At 33.7% G+C, this 25,866-nt stretch overlaps 1 protein-coding gene across 5 annotated transcripts in view; it reads right to left on the minus strand.

Moving 5' to 3' along the window:
* Positions 1-265: 265 nt before the first annotated feature.
* UBE2D3 (ubiquitin conjugating enzyme E2 D3) overlaps positions 266-25,866 on the minus strand; it is a 31,634-nt gene continuing 6,033 nt past the window's right edge. For all 5 annotated transcript variants that reach the window (XM_037830358.1, XM_037830359.1, XM_037830357.1 and 2 more), the window contains exons 3-8: positions 13,007-13,070; positions 12,888-12,919; positions 6,942-7,019; positions 5,511-5,616; positions 3,724-3,817; positions 266-1,770 (exon numbers count right to left, since the gene is read on the minus strand). In XM_037830358.1, the coding sequence (XP_037686286.1) occupies positions 1,725-1,770; positions 3,724-3,817; positions 5,511-5,616; positions 6,942-7,019; positions 12,888-12,919; positions 13,007-13,070 (420 nt within the window). In that variant the 3' untranslated portion in view covers positions 266-1,724. The remainder of the gene's footprint in view (positions 1,771-3,723; positions 3,818-5,510; positions 5,617-6,941; positions 7,020-12,887; positions 12,920-13,006; positions 13,071-25,866) is intronic.

The following is a 25,866-nucleotide window of genomic DNA, read 5'->3' on the forward strand; positions in this document are numbered from 1 at the left end:
TTTTATATCTAGCTTTCCACATCTGTGTGCAGACAAGGAATAAGATTGCACATAAATGTAAGCAGTGCAAAAATGTGGAGCTGGAGAAAAGTCACAGACGTGTTAGAAATTGAATACAGGACTGTAAGAAATAAAGGAATGGACAAACCAAAATAAGAAAAAAAGTAACACTACAGGGTCAGAATTAGAAAGGGTGAAGAATGATAATGCCCTTGTTACTACAGAAGTTAAATCAGTGGCACAGATAGCACTTGTCAAGCAAAAATAATCCAATAGCATTGACTTTTATTCATTCATGTTAAGTCACCTGAAATATCTGGTGCATTTAAATGCTCATTAATGTAAATGGCTGAACAAATCCATTTCAATGGATACTCAATATCCCACATAGGAAGTCACTTCAACACAGCCTCATCACAACTCCCACACCAAAACAGTATTTTATTTTGTAAATTTTGACCCATTATTACTCCCATGTTATGGTTGTATCATCTGTCAAATGTACAAGGTGAAGAAAAATTTTAAATGGGGGTTGCACCTGGAAAATAAATTTCTTAAACTCCATATACAGGTTTCAAAACTGCTGGGTCCCAAGTCCTTCTTTGAACTCTAGGGCTGCCAGTATCATGTGCAGCATACTACAGCTACACTATCTGATTAGCTTACTAATTCTGCATAAATCTGGTCAATCAATGTGTCAACCTGTAACAGACTGTGCACTTTAAATGAACAATGCAAAATATTCACTCTTTTGAATTTTACATCATCATTTGATGTCAAACAATGAAGCAAATCCCAACAGTATATACAAAAAAACAAAAACAAAACAAAACAAAAAACCAGCTTTGCATTTACAAAAGATTGTTTCCCATACTGATTAATCCAGGCAGCTAACTCATATTGGTTTATGCAACTTTATTGAAGAAAAATAAATCAATTACTAGTAGAGCTATTAGTTGATCACTCATCCATTGACAACTTGCATCATTTATTCAGTGCTATATTAAACAGTGTATTGGAGGATAGATTAACTAATAGCTCCAAGCTTCCTAACAATTTAAATGAAAATTACAAAATGTTTGAGACCCTATTTTGGAATACAAAGGGTGTTTGACTTCCAATTTCCATTCTCTGTAGAACAAGAACAGGTCATTCCTTTATTGACATGCATAAAATACATCACATTTTCTGTTCTGCCGATGCTATAAATTCAACACCAATTCTCCAGCCACATCAGTTATGAGCATAAAGTATATCATGGTAACCTCAAATTTCTAACAGTGGAAGGCTCAAACAAGAATGGATGCTGCTATAGAGTAATGCTGCTTCCTTTGATGTAACAACTGAACATCCATCTCCCTCCCCCTCAGATGACTTCTTCAGCATGTTAGAGCAGTGAGGAATGGTTTTAGTCTCATAACCAAGTTAGAGTGAAGACATTGGCCACATAATACACATGCTCCATTTTTTAAAAATTCTGAATCTTGGGCAACTGTTCTCTTGTAACTACTTTATAGTTTCTAAAAGCAGTTATTGTCCAAAGCTGGAAGAACTTATGTCTTCTCAGATGAGCATGTGAATGAATGGAGGGAGGTAAACAAAAAATAAAATTAAAAAAAGATGAGGTCTGATAGGGGAGCAGCCGGATAAGAAAATCAAAAAAGGAACAGTAATTTAAAGTTTATTCCAGCTATAATGCAGGTTATTCTGACTTTAAGGTAGCATCACATGGCATACTTCTGAGTCCATTCCCGAGATATTCTGTTGTACCTGTAAACAAACAAGATGTTATTTAAAAAATAAAAATAAAGTTAATAAATCTTAATATTAAAAAAAAATTCTTTAAATAAAGGGAAGGAAAGAATTTTTTTTCTTTAACCTCCAGATTTATTATGGATTCCCTGTCCAATACATATGATTAGAATCAAAACCAGCAAGGGGGAAACAGCATTGGTACTCAACCAATGTGGGAAATGAGAGCTCTATGCTCTGAAAGCAATAGTATTTTAATAAATACAACAAGGTGGCAATGAAGATTGGGGAGGTGAACAAAAATCAAAGAACCTTTCTCCCCTTCCACCACTGAGCTAACGTTTGATTAGAAACTAATGATCCATTCCTGACAAATTTTAACATTTAAAAAATCCTTTTACATTTCAGCACAGACCTGTTAGAACAGTATGCACACTGTGTATGTTCTGTTCCATCAAAGTCAGAACCAAACAGTTACTAAAAAATTTCATCTGGCCCTGAGTATTACCAGAAGAGAAAATGCCTTTGAAATTAAGGTATAGGCAAGAGTAAGACATTGGGGAGGGTAGTAAGAATAGTGGTTTTCAAGAAAGAGTAGATATAAGTAACTCGAAAAGTGTAGTGGATTGGAGCTAATAAGCCCCACTAAAACCCTGCTGAACTGTACTCTCTAGTAGTAAAACCCAGGCACTTTTGTTTAAAAAGATCAATAGGTAATTCACACACAAGCAAGGTTATTACTGAGGAAGGTCATTAACACCCATAAATGCTATCACATTCTCTCTAGAGTACACCCATGCCATAGTCTGTTTATCCTAACAGAAGACAGAGATAACCTGAGGAAATGAATATACAGAAAAGGGCACAGGAGAACTTTTAAATTTATATTAACAGTTTGAACTTTAAAAGCTTCACTTCAAACCGGAAACTAAATATGGTTCAACCACTTTTCTAAGCTATAAGAAAATGTAAATTCTTTCTACCTATTCATGGCTATCTCATTTAAAAATAGCCTCTCAAAAAGCCAGCACTTTAAAACAAAGGCTCATTTAGCATACAGGGAGCCACAACGTATAGCTGACACTAATGCATGCTTGTCAGTAATAAATATTTAGTTCAGAGGCTTAGGCTTAAAAGTTTTACCCCCTAAAGTCACTACCTCCTGGAAAAAGTTGGACTAAATTACCTTATTCCATGTAGTATTGTTACAGACTTTAAGCTAAAATTTAATACTATGGTAGGTTGAAAAAGATACCACTTAAATTTCATTTCTTACTGGTACTTACTAGTGCTATGTACCTGCTTTGCCATGCAAAAATATTTTAAGCAATAACGACTACTTACACATTAACAGAGATCAAGCAGTTAAACGTAGTTTTCGTTTTTTTTTTTTTTTTTTTTTAAACTGCCACATCTGTTACCTTTTGTTAGTTAATATAGTGCCTTAAAGCATGCAGCACTCAAGTGCCGGCAGTACCATGAATAAGCGCACGGGAGTGCAAATCTTCTTACCCTACAACATAGCGTATTTCTCTGTCCACTCTCTTGCTAACCTATTGTACCTATTTGAACAAGTATACTTAGCATTAATGATAACATATGAAAATTAAAACTGTGAAGTCTAACAGAAAGATAATTCAAATATTTCAGAAATTTGACCAATTTTACTTCTACAACTAACATACTTTTAAAAAACAATTTGGGGTGGAGAAAAATTTGCTTTCTTCACCAAAACTTGAAAACAAGTGACAAAGTGTTTAACACATTAGAAAAATATAACACACATGTTAAAACCCAGGGATATTTTTAAAAACCACCATAACCTAGCTTTCTGCACATTTCAACTATCATCTTTACCAAAAATAAGCTTCAAGTCTTCTTGAAATTGCCTCAACTTACGAAAGAACATACATGTAACTCATTTAAGTAAAACCACTTCTTATATTATTTCCTAAACTATTTCATACTCACTTATCTCTGTCTGTTTTATAGATCCGTGCAATCTCTGGCACTAGGGGGTCATCTGGGTTTGGATCACATAGCAGTGAACAAATGGATAAAAGAACTGCAAAAAACCAAATATTTGTGTTACCTAACGTTAGGAATTTGGATAAATAAGTATCAAGAAGATTTAAAAACACATATTATAAACTTTAATCCTCAAAAGAAATTTTATCAGTTTATATCTTAATTTCAACAAGACAAAGCTTTACAGAGATTTTATTTCACAGGAGATAAGCTCTTGGTAAATAAGTGCTAAAAATAGAGCTTTGTTGGCATCATGTTCAGTACTGACTAGCTATAAAAATATTGCCAAACTCAGGAGCTCTAAGATACCCAAACGATGCCATATTAGTTTATTAAAAAAACAAACAAACAGGTAAATAGTATTAGAATTTAAGTATTTTCTTCATATTCTGAGGGGGTAGACTTGTATAATGGGGTATCTATCTAATTTATTTTGAGTGCTTGTTATATACCAGTCACTGTGCAAGGGGTTATTGTAAGATTTTATGATATAATGAATAAATAGCGTGCATTCCCAGCAATGGTAAAAATCTTGGGAGCCTTAAATAGAAAGAAACTGAAATGCTATCCAAGAGACTGAAAAACAGATCTAAACTTATGTTGACATTTTAACACTTTGAAAGAATTAAGACTGCATTCTCCCAAACCGTTTTTGTTTTCTTCCGCCAAAAGTGACTCTACTGAAGACAAGTTTGGGAAATGCTACGGAGCCACTCTAGTAGTTTCAAATGCATTGTATAAGCATAGAAAAGGCCTTATGATGTCCTGTTTAAAGAAAAAAAAAAACCAAAAAAAAAAAAAAACCAAAAAAACTTGTATTTATAAAACTCATAAAACATTTTTTGGTAAAATATCAGCTATTACAATAAACAGCTTGAGAACTGCTGCACTGTAAGAATTCAGCAAGAAAATGGGAATGCTGAAGAGGTGGATAACTGCTATCTTAATATATCTGAAACAATGCACAATTGGCAATATAACTAACTCTGTGTACCTAAGGAATGCTACGCTAACACCAAAAACTGAAAATTATTAGTATGCATACTTCCTTCCCATTAAATAGTTTTGTGTGCAGGTAGGGTATTTTTATTTTTTGTGTGCAAGTCATCAGTCATTCAGAAGGAGAAAAGAGATGGAGAGGAACTCCGTCTCCATTCAGGATATTCATGCAGAGAATGGACAACCTGTTAGGTGTCAACATTAAAGCTGGAGGACCAGAATTCATCTAGAGACTGTTTCAAGACTGTTATTAGGCAGGAACACACCATGTTCACACAACATGAAAGATTTTTTTAAAGGGTTTTATCTAAATAATAAACACAGGAAACCAAAACCACCATTTTCCTACAAAGGAAACCTCAAGTTTAGGCATATATCATTCTAGCTAAATGGCAAGATGAAAGTGAGATGTGTTAAGAGTGATTTGTATTTGAAAATACTACGAGAGCTCTATTAAAATCAACTTTACTGCATTTGTATTGTATTTGCATTTGCCACCCAACTTCCCAACACACACACACCAACCCCAATTTTAATTTTAACTTCTCACAAAACCTTTTTAATCAATACTGATAAAGGAGCAAAATGATCTAAATTATCCCTTTCTGGCCTCTTACTAAACACGTGACATCAAAATAAAAAAGATTCAATAAGTAGGTTCAAGAATGAAACTCCGTTAACTTATTAAAGGAATCAGAGCAGTTCAAGAATATTCTCTAAAAGTATTTTACCTTTAGAAATAGTTAAAGCAGGAGACCACTGTGATCTTAGAATATCGAGACAAATGCTGCCATTACTGTTAATATTTGGATGATAAATTCTTGTCGTAAATGCAACCTAAAACACATTAAAAATCTTTAGATATTTTTCCCAAATAAAAATAAGCATTACTAAACTTAGCTAGGCTTAAAAAAATTGTCACAACTTTTAAAGATCAAATGGCTAAAACCTAATGCATACACAAATGCGTAACGCATACACATAAAAGCAAGGACCCAACATTAATGGAACCATTTTTTAAAATTCATACCAAGATCCCTCGTGTGGCACCCTCTTTTAATTTAGAATGAAAAATATGACTTTGGGGCTATGATTTCCTTATTGATATCGGGGAAAGTTCTAAAGGTTACCTTTGACTCTACCATTTCCTAAGTATCAAAGAGCAATGCAACGTAAAGGGTATTTTATACATTCATTAAAAAATAAACTTCTGAAGGTAACCACAATTTATCGACTAGTGCATTTTATTAACTTTAAGGTATAATTAAGTCATACAGGTATGTATTTGAATCTGTATTTCCACTGTACATAAAATGCAAATTTGAATATCGGCAAGGAATTTTTCATCTAAAGGGAACTGTTACATTGCACCTATATAACAAGACTGTGAAAAGAAACTCCAAAGACATTTACAATCTTTGGAACTGACAGTATCCTATGCATATTATTTCCATAGTTCTTCACATAGGTGAATTTATGTTATTGGTTCTGAGAAGTGAAGGACCATATGCTTTTAAAAACATGCGTAAACCAGTCACCTCGGTACTAAGCCACTCGAAGTTTGGATAACTTTATTCAGTTATGTATACAAACCCAAACCCCAACCAAGTAAAAAATGTTTGTCATAATGCGTCTAAACTGCAATATGAGCACAGTTTAAGTTGTATCAATATATGCAAATACATACTGAAGGTGAACATCTCTGATGTCTACTGTGTACAGGACACTAGAGTTAAGAATCCAAATCTTTATAAGCACAATTATGTAAAAATAAAAAAGCTTCCATACAGTATATTTGAGCCTTGCAACTCTAAGGATAATGTAGATCTTATCCACATTTACAAAGTTCAAATCTAAGTCTAGCTCTTAACTAAAGGTTGAGCTAGAATTCTTTAATCTGTATTAATTCTGTCTACTAGCAAACCAAAATGCCAGCTATTCCAGGTAACACAACCACTTCAACAAGGTAAGCAGACCACTGAATTGACTCAATTCATGTGTGTGTGTGTGTGTGTATATATATATATTTAGCTTCAATTATTTGTATTCATTATATATACCAATTCAGCCTCAATTACGCAAACTAATTTCTAAGAATGATCTATCCCTCTGAAATAATGCATAAATCTATACTAATAGATTTTGGGGAAAAAAATACTTGCCTTAGGTGGTTTGAAGGGGTAGTCTGTAGGAAAATGAATTGTCAAAAAGAATACACCGCCTTGATATGGGCTGTCATTCTGTGAAAAGAAATATCTGCTTAACTCTGACATTTGAAATATTGCCAAATTATCTATTTAAGACTTCTGCTTTTAAAAATATTTCTCTAATAAGCCCAAATTATCTAATTATACTGCAATAAAGATCTAAATTATTTCAAGAAAATCCAGTTTATATTTACTCTACAGTAATGAGGCCAAATTTACTTAAATCTAAATTTATATAAGTAACCACAGTTTGAGAAAATTTCTCATAAAAATCTGATTCAAAGAAAAAAGTACACTTACCAATAAAATCTACATATGGTATTACATATCAATTAAACTATGATTTGAAAATAAGATCTTGTATTTGTAGACTATTTCTTCTAACAATAGGCCAGATATGTCTCAAATGGTTCTGCATCTCAACAGACCATTCTGTCTACTGGCAAACCAAAATGCCAGCTACTCTAGGTAACATACAACCACTTCAAAAAGTAAGCAGACCATTAACAAGCTAGGTCTAAGAAAGTTTAATTCCTATCCAGCTCCCCCAAATTCTTATTTAAGACTATGAAAGCTTTTCCTCACAAAGCATACTGAATTATCCACAGCAAATCAATGCAAACACAGGACTGAGATTTGGAAAAAACATATGGAATGTTTTGTTTTTCCATTTCAACAGTAAAATATAAAATTTCAAGCTATAGCCAGTTTGAGAATAAGAAGTCTCTTAATAAGTAATGTTATATAATGCTAGTATAAACTTAACACTTGGGGGAAACTACTTGCTAAGAGTTTCACATTTTAATTTAATCAATACCAGGAAACACTGTCCTAGTTTTACAAATGGATAAAGAGAGACTTGAAGGAACTTAGTCAAGTGTACAAATGGTAAATGCAAATAAACCTCTACAGGTCTGGTATTTTAATTTAGCTCATTTAATCCCCACCCTAACTCTATAAAATAATTAAACATTAGCTGAATTAATCTACGTGTACATGAAATTAATCTATGTGAATTAATCTATGCGTGTATGTATAAAGCACAGAGAGACCACAAATAATTTATCTTAATGGGCATCTAGACTGGTAAGAAAGCCATGTAAAGTGAATGCAATTAAATGTTACAAATGGTATGGAAAACGAATACGATATACCTGGGGTACAAAGGAGAAAGGCCAATTTATTGATGAAGAAATAAAACATAAACCAAAACAAGGCATCAGAATGTGGTGTGAGTTTAAAGATAATCTCAAACAATAAAGACTGTGATAAAACCCAATTCCAAAAGTTGTTCACGCTTTCATTCCAAGCTTCACACAATTTTTTTTTTTTTTGAATAAAGGCAACCTAATGATGAGATTTAGATAAGGCCAAATTTCATTTCCCATGTTCAAAAAAAAACAAACAAAAAACAAACTTAAGGGAAGAAAATATTTCAATGTTCAAAGTGGAAAAACTGATAAAACTACAAGATCCAGAGATAGTCAAATGAAGCCATATAGAAAAAATGAGGCTCTATGTTTGGATTTACTATAAATTGGCAGTGAACAGAAAATATAACAAAGAAAACAATAAGGAATACTGATAAGCAAATCGACCTGTATCTAAGAAATCCAGAATTTATACTGGCTCTCTTCTTTGGAAACATTCTCCCCTGGTTTTGCTCTACAAAGTTGTTCCTTCTTAGTGCATGTACCCCCCTTCCTCACCTATGGCAACCCTAAGACGTTGGTGTTCCTACAGATCCATCCTTTGCTTCTATCTCCTGCCAAATGTATTCTGGTATGTCTCAATTCTTTCTCTACTTTAGTTATTCACTTCAGATGTATATATTCAATTGCCTGCTGATTATTTCTTCTTGAATGTTTCATGTGTTCAAAATTCAAACTGGTTGCCATAAACTCATTTTTCCTATCTCTCAGTAAACCATTCAAGCCACAAATCAGGATCTCATCTTTGACTCTTCCTATTTAATCTTCTCAGAGCCACACTGGTTACCAAATCTTAAAGATCCCTACAGCCCCCTCTACTTGATGCTCACTTGCTACTACTTTATCTAGTTCTATATCTTATATGACTGCCTCCACTCTGCTAGCTTTCCCCTCCAATTTATGATCTGGTTCCTACCAATCTAATTAGTCTCATCTTCCACCTTTTCTCCAGAACATCCTCTGTTACTGTATTATGTGCATAACTCCTTCACACCTCTTTTTCCTCCTATTATTTTCCCTTCTTGGAATACTCTTTCTTACCTGCTTCCTTATTTTCATTATCTTCAGGACCCTACCTGCACACTGTAGGATCTATTTCAAGCTTAAATGTCATAGAAAAATAAATAATAAAGCCCTTCCTTTAGTTCAATCTGCTGGCTGCTCTTCTTTGAGAGCTCTTTATGCACACACCATTACCCACCAGATTTATAGTTTATTTACTTATATCTCCTTCTTCCATAAACTTAAAAAGTTCCATAAAGAGTAAGGTACAAAGGGAAATAAAGTTTGCATGTTTTATTAGCCTTTGTAGTCAATGACATAACATTCTTAACACATATTGAAAAAAATAATCCATAACCTTTATGGGCCAAAAAGTAACACCTTTGGACAAATTATATTACTTTAACTCTTTGTAACTGATTCTGCTCAGGTTGCCAAAGGTTACATTATTCAGATGCAGTACTACTTTTTTTCATGATTATGTCACAGACAGGTGGAAGTTAGTGTGCTTCTCCAAATAATTTCAATGTTATCTCTTTCTGCCAGCTTCATTTCCAATTACAGAAAAATTAAGCAAGTAAATATCAGAAACAATAGGAAAAAAAGTTCATTTCCATTTCTCCTGACTGCCTCATTTCTTATTGGGAATTACTTGTAATATAGTACAAAAACCCTGACAAACATACTTTTACAACCACTTGAGTAGCAATACTCTTTTTCAATTCTTTCAAAGACTTAACTTTCATCAATATTTGTGCTTTCAAAGTATCTTATCTTCAGAAAACACATAAACAACCACATAGGATTATTAAAAGCAAGCATTTCTACCTCACAACTTCAATGATCAAGAACATTTTCCCACTACAACACACTAAAATTCACCAGGTACTCTGTATTAAGACTTCAAATTAAAAGTTCTACATATTACTTTTTAGATACTAAACCATGAGTAACTAAAATTAAATAGCTATTGACATTAATTCTGCAGTATGCACTACAAATGCTATGTTTATAAATTACGTACTACTCAATGATTTTTAATTCTGTGGCACTGTCCATCATTTTAATGGATTACCAGTCCATTTTTGTAGTAAATCTGCATTTTATGGGTTATGTTACCACTAGCCCTATTGTTTTGGGTCATAATTGCATGCTAAATAGGATTAAGTATACTCATAATACAAGCTAATATTTATTTAATCACATTTTGATGCTTAGCCTCAAAGATGCACTCAAAAGCCAAAATAACTTAAATGAATTATTTCATCGATGCACTCCAAGCAAGGATAATAAGCTAACTATTTACAAGTTGGCATCTAAATCTATGTGCTTACCTATGTAGAAAGATCTGACTTTGGATGGGTTTTTGTAACTTTTGACTCCTGCCTGAAATTATCCAACCAATAGTGAGCATAGTAAAAACCTTCTCAGTAGAAAATAAGTACTTATCAGTGAATACTGCTACCAAAGCAAAACTGCAGTTGTTGCATAAATACAAGGACTCCTTGTTTTTGCAAATCAGGGAATATTTAAATAGTTCTCAAAATTACAGATTTTTGTTTTAAAAGCAGAAAATGAGATCATGATGCTAAGTCATTGTATGTATTAAAGTGTTAATAATTTAGTATGGAACAGCCATCAACTGAGATACATATGAAAAAATGAATACATGTTTTCTGAAAATAAAAGCAAATTAAGTAAATAGTCAGCTAAAAAGATATGTCAGCATTAGCTACTTTCTATTCTCTGGAAAATTACCAGCATTCTAGATGCCAAAGTTCTCAAAACAAACTCCTCATTCATGTTTCACTTTGATTTACTGAATAATCCTTACCTTTTGGAAAGGAAGACCATATTGTTCAATTAAAAAAAAGTGAAGTCTCAGTGATGTCTCAAAGTTAAGCAGAAAAATTTATCATGTACTTAAAGAACTGTTTATTCTGCCCACTATTCAATCTGAAGGCTCGTTTACCAACACTTGTGTATTTTATTAATATTGACAACTAATTATTATAATGAAACTACCTTGAAGTATCCTCTGAATCAAAGATGGGCTTTATTTGGTACAGGTATGGTAAGGTCTTTTGTTTGAATTCTTTGCTTTGAAATTTGGTAACCCATAAAGGGAAAATTATAGAGGCCGCAAAAGCAAACGTAGTTGACCTGGTAGGTACTGTGACAGACACGTGCCCCATTTAAAAAAGAGAAGCAGCTGATATCTCATTCCAAGTCATTATCATTTGGGTCATGAGAGCCCAGTTTGAGGACTTGTACGTGAAGACACCCCACTTTCAAACATTGGGTGGGCCATACCAAGTAGTTAACTATGTATACTAGAGATCACTACTTTGTTACCAAATAAGAATAAGAAAGCACATTAAAAATAAATTTTAAAACAACAAAAAGCCTGATATAACTGAAACTTTCAAGTTTGTAGTTTTTATTAGAATTAATCCAGACATATTTCAAATTAAATATCCCACTTCCCTCTCCACATGCTCCCAATGTATGACTCACAATCTTTCTACCTTCCTACTACCATCCTACTTTATTCATTAAGACTTTATTTACTAAGTCAATTATGCCTGCTATGACCTCCCATAAATTTCTAGTACTTAGCACTTCATTCACATACCACTTATTTCCTAACTTTAACACTTTACTTTCAACGCTGGTTTTACTGTCTGACTCCTCCAATAGATTTCAAGTTCCTTAAACATGAGGCCAGATCATGTCCATTACTTCCATTTGTATTATTAATGCCTGGCACATAGCAGGTGGCACCCAGCAGATGCTCACATTTGTTGAGATAGGAAAAAAAGATTAACGTGAGCAAACTCAGAACTACTAAATAAATACCTGTTGATCCAACCCATCCTACGTAAGAATTATGAACATCTTTTTGATGGGCATTATCTCATCTAACACATTACTGCCATGTATATAGAGATAAAACCACCAAAAGAGAAGAAAGCAGAAAAATTTCAGTAATATACATATAATTTAGAATAGATATCCTGAAGTGCCTTCCACATCAAAGAAATGTTAAGTATTGGGTATGATACAGTCCTAATCCTGGATACTTTACTGTGCCAATTCTCTGAAATTCTTATATGATATCTATAATTGTATTTATAATCAGCATTTCTTAATTTGAGATGGTATAGCTACTTCCAGGATAGAAAGGATTCTTGCTATATTAAAAATATCATTTTCTACCTAAAACTATTCAAATTCTCTATAAAATTAAAGTCTGAAAGAACTAAATACCAGAACAATGCAACTAAAACTAGATTTTTGGTAGCTACAGGAATAGGTCAAGATCTCTGAGTAACACTTGACTCATTTTATGATCAGAGCCAGTAAATTAACCGGCTCTATAAATAACAGGAAGCTCTGTGATAATGCTTTACACTGCTATAAAGGAAAACTGGACTGAAACCAAGAGATACACGGTGTCAAAGATGCTACCAGCACATGAGAAACTGAACACAAGAACAAACACAGTACATGTAACAAACGGCTACTTTGCTAAATTCTACTTCTTTCAAAAGCACTACAACTATGGCATATCCAAAATAGAAAAATTACTACATAATAAAATAAATCTAAAGACTAAGTAAAAAATTATAATCAGATCAATCCTGTATTTTCTATTAAAATAAAAAGTTTAAAACTCAATACTTACAGGTCCCATAATTGTGGCTTGCCAATGAAACACTGGAAAAAGAAAAACACCTGTTATTATCTAAAAATGCACAAGCTCTTTTAAAATTAGACATAAAAACCAACTTGAAAATTACTTACTATCATCCCCAACTGGACCTGCAGAACACTGTGCTGGGGGGTCACGGGCCAAATCACTAAGTTCCTACACCAAGACAGAAAATGATGGGTCATGTAAACCTTAATAGAAAACACAAGCAAGCAAATAGTCACCTGCTTCCAGTTTCTTTCACCCCATAATTTAAGGGACATGCAATCCCAATTCATACTAACAATACATTCCATTAGAAGATATAAATTATAGTCTATTAGCTGGAATATGATAGGTTCAGCTGTTTGATGCTGAGATGATCTTAATTAGGGTTCAAAGACGTATATACACACTGATATGAAAATTTTTATTAGATGAAAATCTGTTCTCTTCCAAATTGAGGTAGTTGTAATGAGATACTTTCATAGCCTAAGAACTTAAACAAAGTCATTATCAATATTCATGTTATTTGCTGAACTGACAGACTATCTCAGAGGCCCTCATTTCCAGTCTTAAATCCTTTGCTTTCTGAACCATACTTCCCTCTCAAATCCACTGAACTCATTTTACTTGAAAAATCTCTCAGGAGTAGGTACTTTTTTCAGTTTAATCTATCTATTGCCTGAATTTAATCTTCTCTTTTAACTCAATGTCCATTTTTAACTATTCTTGAAGTTCCAACTCTGGAAGAATCTACCTCTCCAAGCAGTTTATTCTTACAAAAAACTGCAGTTTCCGCATTATGCATTCTATCTGAACTATTATTTCCAAACATCCACTTCATCCCTTCCACGACTTGTGCATAAAACACATGGCTAATCTATAGTATGAAGATGAAGTCATTTCTTTACTTGCTTTATGAAAACATGGCTCCATCTTACCAACGATGACACCAATGTCTACTCATCAAAAACTAAAAATGAGATAAACTCAACCAACATTAATGCACTACTGCCTTCACATTTTCAAATTTAATAGTTTTTCTTAAGGTTAGTCAATGGCACAAATCACTAAGAACCAAAGACCACTTCTTTAAGAACAAATACATCTTAGCCCAGGGATCATTTCAATGACTTCTTTATCCCCCTTCTTGTCTAAATGCAGGAATAATGATCAGGGATAACGTTTAGGATGCAGTTTGAACAACAAAATAGACCACTTACGTACAGCAGACTAAGTACTAGAAAAACAGATGGATGAATGCCTAAATAAAAGATACAGTATAGTCTGCCCAGAATCAACAAACCAGCTATCACAACACCAATGCATCTATAATGTGTAACTCTGAAACATATTATCTTCTACATTTAGTCTACTAGAAAAATTTACTCTGTAGTATAATCAAGGAATTAAATGGAAATAAATTTCCAAATTGGTTATTCATTTTTTTAAATTCAATTTTACTGAGATATAGTCACATAGCATGCAGTCATACAAAGCGTACATCCAGCTACTCACAGTACCATTATATAGTTGTGTGTTCATCACCAAAATTAATTTTTGAACATTTTCATTACCACACACACAAAAATAATAATAATAAAAATTAAAGTGAAAAGAACAATTAAAGTAAAAAAGAACACTGGGTGCCTTTTTTTTTTTTGCCCCCATTTTCCTACTCATCCATCCGAACACTGGACAAAGGAGAGTGTGGTCCATATGGCTTTTCCAACCACATGGTCACCCCTCATAAGCTACATTTTTATACAATCGTCTTCATTTTCTTTCAACTCTGACCTTTGATTTTAGTGCAAAGTCAAGGATATAAAATCCAGAATGTCAAATAACAGAAGGGTGCAAGGTAACAGAAGAGTTAAATACCTCAATTTAAATTCCAGAATAGTAACTGCCTCATGAAAGAAAGTAATAACTTGCAGCATTCACTAAGACAGGAAATATGTAAGCTATAACCACCAAAGAACAAATTGCATCAGAACACACATACACACACCCTAACTTTTATTCTATGGTTCTGGAAAACCAGGTACTTTTCAGTTTCTATACATCACTAAAAAAATAGCCCTAATCTCTTGATGGTACATAGAGACTGAAAACGTGCGCATCAGCCATGTATTTATTGAAATTCCAAGTACTAGACACTAGGGATACAAATGAGAAAGATTCTCAGACCTCAAGTGAGATTTCATCATTTATTAAATACTTTAAATAAATATATTCATTCTAATAAATATAGGATCAGAAATCTAGATGTCACATGTGGTAGGCAATAGAATTAGAGATGATATCCAAAAAGAAAAGGATTCTGACAGGTATTTAAGCAGAGGGCACTCCAGCCAAGGAACAGATGTATTAAGAATGGCATTGGTTTTCTAGGAAATACTAAAATAGTTTTGTTAGAAAACTTTGATAAGACCAAAAGGTGGGCCACCATTTTTTATGATCTTGTTAATCATGACCTATGAATCCAATTCCAAAAGACCAGCAGAAAGTTACATAGCTTTTAATTCATTAAAAGTATACAGCTTTAAATTCACCGAAGTCAATGGATCCTGAGAAGCCTAAATCAAACCTCCAAAGAACTTAAAAGGTATCCCTAAGGCCTTTGTTTGCCTGGGTCCCAGTTTTCACTCACCAATTGCCCTAGTATGACAACAAATAGCCATTGTTCTGGATTTTTTTTTTTTTTTTTTAAAGCAGATATTAGCTATGTTAAATGAGCTGGAATGGGTTTAGCAGACCTTCACTTTGTATCCAGATTCTACCTGGGCCTTATCTAATGCAAAAATGCAGGTGCAGTGAACATGATGAAATCTGAAACAAACAACAGCAAAAATGTATCTATCTTTTCCTGGTCCTTTTCAGACAAAAGGTAAAGGAGACCTCCCCTTTTGGGTTTATGGATGTATTTTTATTCTTTGTTATATTGAGTATGCCCAGATACATAATAAGGAAGGCCTTATTATGAGCCATGGGTGATCTAAGATTCAAACTTGCTGTTTCTGAGAGCCACTTTGGTGCTGCAGTAGTGGCCACTGGGCTGAGAGTTGGCAGAGTTATGGGTAAACATGGAAAATTACAAGTTTGAGAAATAGTCAATGCTCTTTAATGGTGTAAATCTACAACTATTTCATTATTTCCTAATGATCCAGTTGACTGTAGTTCCAAATTTTTCATATCTTTTAATTGCAAGGTCTCATATGAAAAAACTAAGTTAACGGTTTTACTATGTTAACTCCATCAGCAGAACAAGAACTTTACAAACAGTTTAAGGACAGTTTTAGATCAGTTTCAGATGCTACAAATAATTCTAATGACTCGATTCTTTTCATTCACTCTATGGAATCAAAATAAAACTTTTCTAAGATTCTTTTGGCAAAGATAAATTATGACTTTATTGTGCATGCTATTATAAAATCAAATTCAAAAATGAAGATGAAGTTTTGTTTAATTAGTATCAGTTTTGATACCAGTTTACATACAGGTAAAATATTCCTGTAAATAAAGAAATCACTGGAGTAGAAACGTTCTTGGATTGGTTATGGTGGATACCGACAAAAAGAGGCCATGGCTATCAAAAACCGCAATTAAAAAATACACATACTGAGTAACTGCACTACGAAATGTGAGAGAATCTGACCATAAATACAAACCCCCCCAGTTTTGATAATAAGTACTCTCTGTTGTCTGTCATTAAGATTTCAGAAATGTTCAAGTGTTTGAGGAACTAAGTAAAATAAATGACTTAAGAGTCCCACTACAGCACTGATTTTGGGGGTGGTGATAAGGTAAATGAGTCCTCTAAATTTTACTCACATTTTGTTCAAATCAGTTGGAAATCTTAAAAAAATAAAAATAAAAATAAAAATAAAGTGGCAAATAAATAAGCTTTTGGACTAAACTGGAATTGCTGGAAATATAGCTTGAAAACAGGAAAATGTTGAAATTTATCCCCACAAAACTGAGGACCTGAACAAATTAAACGATGCACTTTAAATATTTCAATTTGTGGGAAAGCACTTTTAATGGAGTCATTTCTAATTCAATAGTCTTTTGTAATAGAATGTAATGAAATTGATGGCTTACAATTTAGAAAGATTCAAATTTGGCTAAACATTGTGAAAAGATTACAGACTGATTATGAAGGGGTTTTGTCTTGTAAAAAATATTTGCTGAAGAAAAGCAATTCAAATACATGCAAAAAAAGTGCACATGAAAATATCTGGGCTGAAATACTTATATGTGTAGACATAAAAAAAACTGAGACTATCTTTCATTTAACAAGACTTGCTCTAAGCTTATAGGGTACCTTAGCTTTGTGTAGGATATTTGCCCAATTAAAAAACTATGGTTTTACATACTAGAGTCAATGGACATTGGTTAGTCTCAACCTTACTGACCTCCAAAAACAAAACAAAAAACAAAAAAACAGCTACTTTGAATAAAATTACAATTTTATAAAAAGCCTAGAATAAGTCTAGAATAAAACAGCATTGACATGAAGAGGGCTAAGAAACTAAAGCACACAAATAAGCCCTAGAAATATTATTCTGCCTTTTAAAATGTTCAGATAATCAACACAAAAATCAATAGTGGTTTTTATATATTGATCAATAAAATATATATTCCAAAAAAGTATTTTTTTTTTTTTAAACTGACTTAGTGTGAGAAGAATAAAGGATAATGCAAGGAGTTTTGGCCTGAGTAAACAAAGCATGATGTCAGCCTTAAGTAAAATGTAAAGCTGTAGGTGAAGCAGTTGGGAAAGATAACATTTAGACATCCAAGTGGAGAGTCAAATAAACATATACATATACAAGTCTAGGTTGGGGTGGACAGGCTGGGGACAAATTTAATATATAAGATGGCATTTATATCCCAGAGACTATTCAAGAGCTACTTGTGATGTAAAAAGTATTGATAGAGGAACGGTCCCAGGAGTGAACCCCAGAATAATCCAACACTTATAAAGAAACCAGTAAAGGAGACTGGTACCTGAAAGCTAGGTGAAGAAAAAAGGACTGTAAGGAAGGGGTGATCAATGGCATCTAAGGCTAACATATCAAGTAAGATGAACCGAACCTAACATTTGGCCACAATAAGCAGGGCCAGTTATTTACAGATCCATGAGACAATGGGCTTCTAACAAAATAAAAGTCAGGGAAAAATAACAACACTGCAGGAAGAACAACCAGTGCAAAGACGTATGGTCAAGTTACACTTCAGAAAATGGCCAACTGCTTAGGAATGATCAGTCTAAATTCAGTCCGTTAAAAACAAAACAAAAACAAACAAAACAAAAAAAAAACACAATGCAGTAGATATTAAGAATTGTCCTGATACCCACTGCAAACTTATTCCTGAAACTCATCACAACAAATTGCTTAGATGGCTATATAATAAATGAGGTCAGAGATCCAAGGATTCACAATTTTAAAATGATGATGTTCAGACCTTCAGGCCTTTATGCTTGCTTATGTAAACATACCCTCCAAAGAGGGAGAAAATTATTTCCAAACATTTTTGGTTCTGAACAGGAGTTACAGAAACTTGCTTCTCAGATTCAAACAATTCGTTTAAAAAAACTATGCATGCTTTGAGCTTTCAAAAAACTTTATATACTAAATAATACAGCATACCAAACAAAACCAAAACATTAAATTCTGAGCTAAGTCAGTATCTGAAAAATACAGATTTCAAATAAAAAATGTACTGACAGCTTGAATCAATCAACTAACCATTACTGAGCAATAACATTTTTATAGGCCAGATCTAAACAAATATAACACCCAATTGCAATTCCATGATAACCCAAACTTTTTAGTAGCAATCTACTACAAGCCTTTATTGTAGGTAAGGATCAAGCACAGTCTAATCCATATGAACAGGGAACTCTTCTATGTTCCAAAACTCCTATAACAAGTTGTGCTTACTGGTCCCAGAAAAAAATTTTAAAATAACAAACCAGAGGCTAAAGAACTTGTGCGGTCTAAGTCCCTCTTTCCTTAAGAAGCACAAGTCCAAAAAAAGTATTTTATGGTGAAATACCTACTTGGTTCCAAACAATCCCTTCCTGATTTCTCACAGAACATAGAGGATAAAGAGCTGAGTTTGAAAAACATGCTGTTAAAACCAAAAGCAATCTTATGTAGACAAATAATGCAATGCAAATTCTCAAAGAAAGCATAATGAAATGAGGACATGAGTATGTACCTCCCCCAATACAGCATCAGTTTATAGTCTCACCTTTAGTCAGATTTTGACCCACTATTTACTAGGCTTATTTCCTCATCTCTAAAATAGGAATGTCTGTATTTACAGGATTTTTGAGAAGATGAAATGAGACTTAAAGCACTCTGCTACACTATCTTAGTACTAGGTACTCAACAAGCGAACCACTTGTAGATCACCTGTCTTCAAGGCAAGATTTCTTGGGTAGCCTCTCAATTAATTTACTAAACAAAAGCAAAACAGCTTCATAAATAGGCTATATGTTATAGTGCTAGCTCATTTTCATTTAGGTCTCTTTCAATATTGCCTATCTGATGAATCCTTATGCTTAGGTGTCTGTAACATGGTCATCTAGCAATTATACTGCCATGCTATTAACAAATTAATAGCACAAAGTCAGTAATTCAAGGCATGTTTACTGATGGGGTTTTAAAGAAACCTTGGTATTAGGTTGAGCCGCTTGAAATTACCAATATTTGACAATTTTGAACTACAAAAACTGCAATTTCACATAGTTCTACCTAAATGTCTGATAAGCAAATGAATTCAAATATTGGGAGAAGGGCTTAAAAACAAAAACAAACCAAAAAAAGAGTTGTCAACACCATCTAAGTTTCTTACACTGATCTACCCCAAATTACCTAAAGTGTTTTTTGGACATAAATTTTTAAGAAGATTTGTTAAAATGACTGAGAAAAAGTATCCAACAGTTATTTTAAAATAAAAACAAATTCAATGATGGCTGGTCTAAGCAAAACAACCAATGATCAGGCTGCAACAATTTCATTTAGTATAAATAAAACCAAAACTATAAAGTTCATCCAGAATATATTAATGTACTAACTTGAAAGTAACACATCTGCATTATGACCGTAAAAACATTTCTTAAAGAAGACGTGTTTTTTGCAAACTAGTATTTATGGATCACTAAGCCTTTAAATGCTAATAATATCATTCCTTTAGAGAGTATAAATTTCAGCTAGTTAATGATGAATTTCAGGCTCTTGTTACTCCCGATCAGTTCTAATGCCTTATTTTCTAAATTCTCCATGATCAAGACACCTATGAAGTAATAATCAACTAAAATTATGCCAATAAACTTGTACTAAAATCTACTTTAAAATTCAACATAGAAAAAGGAGCCATTCTAATTTCACTTTTCTCCCATGTCCTTTAAAATAGAACCCAATGGGAATCAATCCTGTACCAGCATTTAGCACTAAAATTCCAAAAAAGTCTGACATTATTATGCCCAGATAAGGAAATGAGAAGATAAAACAATATATCTTAGGGGGAAATATGTCAGGAACAGGATAAGTCATCTCAGATGCTCTTCTATGTAGCTAATATTTTGCCTTAAAAAAACCTTACTTCCAAGCAACTGCTTATCCCTTCCTCCAAAAATGTGATTGTTTGGTGATTGTCACCTACCATTTACCAATTAGTTAGACAAGGTTAATCACAGAATATTACTCTATCAGCTTCAGTGATTACCTCAAGGAATCGGAAAGTAACAAGCCCAGGTGTGACCTGACCGGTTTCCCCTCTGAGATTTTCCAAATTGAACCTGGGAAGAAATACTCTTCCTTCTCTAACTAGGAGCTATAAGGCTGTGACCCAGAGCTGTTGGCAGGTATGCGTACTGGAATTACATAGTGAAGCAAAAGAAAAGAGACCACAAATTGCAGCAGAGATAAAGAGCCAACTCAGCATTTAGCAATTTCAGTCCCTGGGGTTCCTGTAGCTATTCCTTTGATTGTTAATTACCCATTACACCCTTATTTGATATGGATCACACCAAGAAGGAAAAAAACAAGGGGGTGGGGAGGGACCTAGTCTAAGCAAAGTACTTTTATACCATTATAGCAATGTAACTTTTGAGACTTGCTGGAAGACACATAAGAAAATTGAAACAGCAGTCTCAAAATTAAACTAGGCATAGCCAGAAGATCTACCTCCTGTCTAATAAGAGTTAACTTTCAATTTAGTCATAGGAGCCAAAGGTTAATTTAAATTCACTTCTAAAATGAAAAGTGTTAAATATTAGCTATTAGCTAAAGTTTTCACCATTCATTTATTCATTCATATAAACACTGCCTTTTTGGTACCAAGCGTGTTAGGTGTGAAAATACCAAGAAAAATAAAACATGAATGCCTCCCCTCCCTCATAAACTGAGCTAAAAGAAGGTGGAACAAGGGAGGAAAAAAAAAAAAAACAACCACAAAAAAAACCCAACCCAAGCCAAAAAAAAAAAAAAAGGTATTTAAATACTATGTGAATCCTGTAACTACTAACTTTGTCTCGTTTTAAAATGAAGTAACATTTAGTTTGGTATACAGAGACAGAACAGGGTACAGGTAAGGGACTGGCAGATGCAGCTGGAAAGGATTGACTACAGCTCCATAAAGCCTTGAATTTTATCTCCAAGCAACGGGAAGCCACACTAAGCAGGTAAAAGATCAAACCTGGGTGTTTTGTTTTGTTTTTTTAATGTATATGCATCTATGTTATCTGTGCACTCAGCTTGATTGAAACTTTTTACTGTATTTCCTTCAGACTTTTAGAAATGTTGCAGACATAACTGAAGCTCTCCCACGACTTTCAAACCGATTTTCCTCCACCACCCCAAGAGGTATCCTAATTATCCCAAATTTGATTTTTGTCATTTCTATACATCTTCAGATATTACCGTATATTTATCTTTATAGCAATGTTTTGCAGGTTTTCAAATTTTATATGGCAAAAAATAGACATACCATTCAGAACACTGTTAATCCTGTTTGTGACAAGGACTTAAAAAGAACTGGATGAACTACCCCTAAATACACATATCCCCACACGAAATTTTAGCTATTTTTGTGGGTGTCTGAGACCCACCTCACCCTTATGTTGTAGGAATTCCTGCTGTTGAGGACAGATGAGTAAATGACCCCATTTGGACACAACAGCAAAGAGATGATGAACTAAGTCATTGGAGATGAAAATGGACAGGGACAAAAAGAGCTAAAACACCAAACATTTAACCCTTACAACCACCTATGGAAATATGCCTTTTCTTCACTTCTTTAGTTACTTCTTAGGGGAAAGGAAAAGATTATGAGTTCAAATGCAAGATATGTTGGATATGTTCAGGATGGGCAGGAGAGCAAACTGGTGTATCTCCATTAGACAACTTGAAAGATCTAGGTATACATTTCAATATTCCTTTCTCAATAAGGTTCCTTTGCATTAAAGGGGTATTTAAGAATTTAATGCAGTATTTGGCTAATGGGAGAACAAAATTTCAATCATACCAAACCAATTCTCCTTTCCAATCAATGAGTCAATGACCCAGATTACACAAGATATGGAAAACTGATGATTTCTCAGGGCAAGTTCCCCCTCACAACTATCCACTCTTAGTCTGCATCTCTCCATACTTAGTGAGTCTAATGTTATCTATTTTTCAAATTAGTCTCTAAAATAAAAGCCAACTGAGAAAATCACCTGTTCTAAAGCAAAAGGAAATTATTTACTGGGCTTGAGTTAATTTCCAATGAAGCACCTACTCAAAGAATTTTCAAAAGTAATTTTATCTATGATTTTCACCTTATGAAATGACTTCAGAGCCTAAGTGTTTCACAGGTTTCAGGAACAAAAGCAATTTAAAAATTATTTGAAGAAATGAATTGTCAGTTCACTACTTCTTAATAGACAGGAACAGTGGCAAGGACCAGAAACAACAGCTCACATATGGTACCTGTAACGTTTTCAAAATCTGTTGACTAAACACAATCCCCAACCATACCCCTGCAATCCCCAAGAACAGCTTATTACTCCGGCAGGTTTTTGGCTATTAAGACCACTGAAATAGGAAGACAGCAGCCAGCAGGGGGAGTGTTACTGACACACATCAGGAGTTGCTAGACACCAAACAACTTGAAAAGATGCTAAAATGGATAAAGGACACATAATTAGGGTTCACTGCTAAGAAACTGTACATAAAACTGAACTGTAAAAAGAACAAAAGGCTAGATATTTCTTTTTCATGGTGTGCACTTTTGGGAAATTTTCTTTTAGGATCATCTTCTACATTGTTTCCCCTGAAACTTCCTACAGATGGCTAGTGTAGTAAGGTGAAACAGCTTCTATTTTCCCTTTACATGTCTAAATAGATCCACAGGAAAGGGGCCAAGGAGACCACTCTCTTTTCTTCTTATCGAAGAAAATGAGTTCATCAAAGCTCTCATGTGGTGTAATTCACCTCATCAGGTTAAAATACTGTTCAAGAATCTGAGGCCACAACACACCTCACATGCTTGAAGTGTCTTGCCTATTTCCTGAAGATCTGATGGGCACCAGGGAAAAAATGGGGTAGGATTCAGGTTGTTTGTTCACCAAGCAAATGTCTGAAGGGAACCAAAAGGTACAGTTTACAGTTTGAGCCAGTGAGTGCTGTCATCTGGAGGTACATGATTAAACACAATAACTGGACTGACCACCATATTTTTTTTATTCAGAAAACCTTCCTCGGGTGGTATTCAAGACAAAGCCTATGAACAATTTATTTCGAGGAAGATCTTTGCTTCAGTCACTGTGGGATGCAGGATCTGAGAAGAAAAACTGTTGGAGATAAAACAGGAAAAGGCTGAGAAACACCGGCCTAAATGTCTACACATACTGTTAAAATATTTGGCTTCTGCTTCTCTGTTCTCGCTACAGCTTCCTCATTTAATGATGGGTGGTGCTAGCAGTGACGTGATCAACCAGAGACTACAAAGAACAAGAGACCAAAGTATCTAAAATATTAAAGGCCCAAAAGTATGAAGTACAAAAAAACGATACCTTCCTTCAAAAAGCTGATCAATGGAAATTTTAAAATAACTATTTATGAATAACAAAGCTACAGAGCAGCCAAGTTAAACCAGCCTATAAAATAAGCATTCTGCTAAACTATCTTTCAGTGATAGCAACAACACTTTACACTACCTATATATCATATCAATATAACCAAAAAGACAGCATTTTACGAAAACAGGTTCTACTATCTACTTGCTATTAAAGTGTAACTTCCCAAATAACTTACTCTGGTTTGTTCAAGTTCTACCATTCCCCCAAAAAAACCTGCCAAAACTTAATCATTTCCTTTCCCAATTTCTGCCATCTATCTTGCAAATTATCACACAAAGGTCATAATGAGGATACGGAAGGTGGTGCAGATTCATTTCCTATTAGCACTTTGGGAAAACAAAGCTCATCATATAATGACAAGTTAATTTCTCACATTTTATTGAAAGTTTATTTCCTTCAAAACTAAACTTTACACTAAACCACATATAAAACACTACCTTGGGAACCGGATGAAATGAGGGCTTGAGGTGGGAAGCAAGGGACTGTCTTTTTAAGAAATCTGAGATAATCACTCAAAGAGCCTTTAAAGGTAGTAAAATATAAAGGTATATATTCAGACTGATGATAGGAAAAAAAATAAAAATGCAGTACAATCAATTGTCCAATTCGGCAGACAACGGCTGTTCTAATTGTTCATATAAAGATCATTTCAGGTTTACTGTGAAGAAAACAAATTTTTATGAACTTTAAATGCTTTGTAATTTCTATATATCATATGTTGATACAAATAACAAGGAAGGAAACAACAAACATCTCAGAGATGTAAGGGTACCAGTAGTTATTTCAAGAGAAGGATCGTTGGTCAAGATTTTGGGATCGGAACGATTTCATTAAACTAGTAATCAGAAAGAATAGTCCCTGTAAAACCCATTTTAGTTTGGAATTTGTAATTTCCTCTAAAAAATCCTGGAAGTTTATCTTAAGGATTAACAAGTAGGTGTGCACACGTTTCATTACATCACTAACAAGATATTCACTTCCTGTTTAGTTGTAATTATAGATGAGACATCTATGCTGTGCTTATACATAAGAAAAGAGCCCAAGAATAACTTGAATGAATATACTTTTTTCTTTAGAACATTACAAGTAAGTTATTTAAGATTATTCAAAGCTGTTCTGTAAACATTATCTGAAATGGAGAAAGAAAGCCAAATTTAGGTTCTAAGCTTGGATCCATGAGCACAAATAAGGCATTTATGTAACTGACAAAAATTAACAGCAGTCCAGTGGTGTAAAATATCAAATTATACATCAGCCATATTATAGCAAGGCTAGGATTAATGTGAACAAATATGCCTTCCTGAAAATGAACAAGTAACCAAGAATTAGTGAATCACAACTGGGAGACCTAAAATGTCAAGATACTCATAAATGCACCCACTTTTAATTACTATTCAATTTTGAAATAAAATCATTACTAAGGTAATAAAACCAAGACCATACAATTTCAAGTTAAAGAAATGAAAATAAAGTTTGCTTCCTTCAAATAACTGGTTTGTTTTGGCGAGAGAATGTAACGCAGGAAAAGACATTTAGATAAACCTATCTTTAAAGAAAACAGGCAAACTGGTATGTATCAAGAGTCACCATAATTTCTTTTAAACAGTTTCCCTACCAGATTTATATTCTTGAAAAGTAAGTTGTATAAAGTGACAAACACCTATTCATGCATTCATAGCTTGTTTGTTCCACTCAAGGCAGAGATTCTTGTGGGTAACAAGTCTTCCTCATTTTTTTAATCTGTCAGGTTTAGACTACTGTGCCTAACACAGAGAAGGACCTCAGTAAGTATTCCTTTCATGACTGTCTCTTCTATCTGTGATTCTTAAT

Source organism: Choloepus didactylus, chromosome 3 (assembly GCF_015220235.1).
Source record: "Choloepus didactylus isolate mChoDid1 chromosome 3, mChoDid1.pri, whole genome shotgun sequence".
NCBI lineage: Eukaryota > Metazoa > Chordata > Mammalia > Pilosa > Megalonychidae > Choloepus > Choloepus didactylus.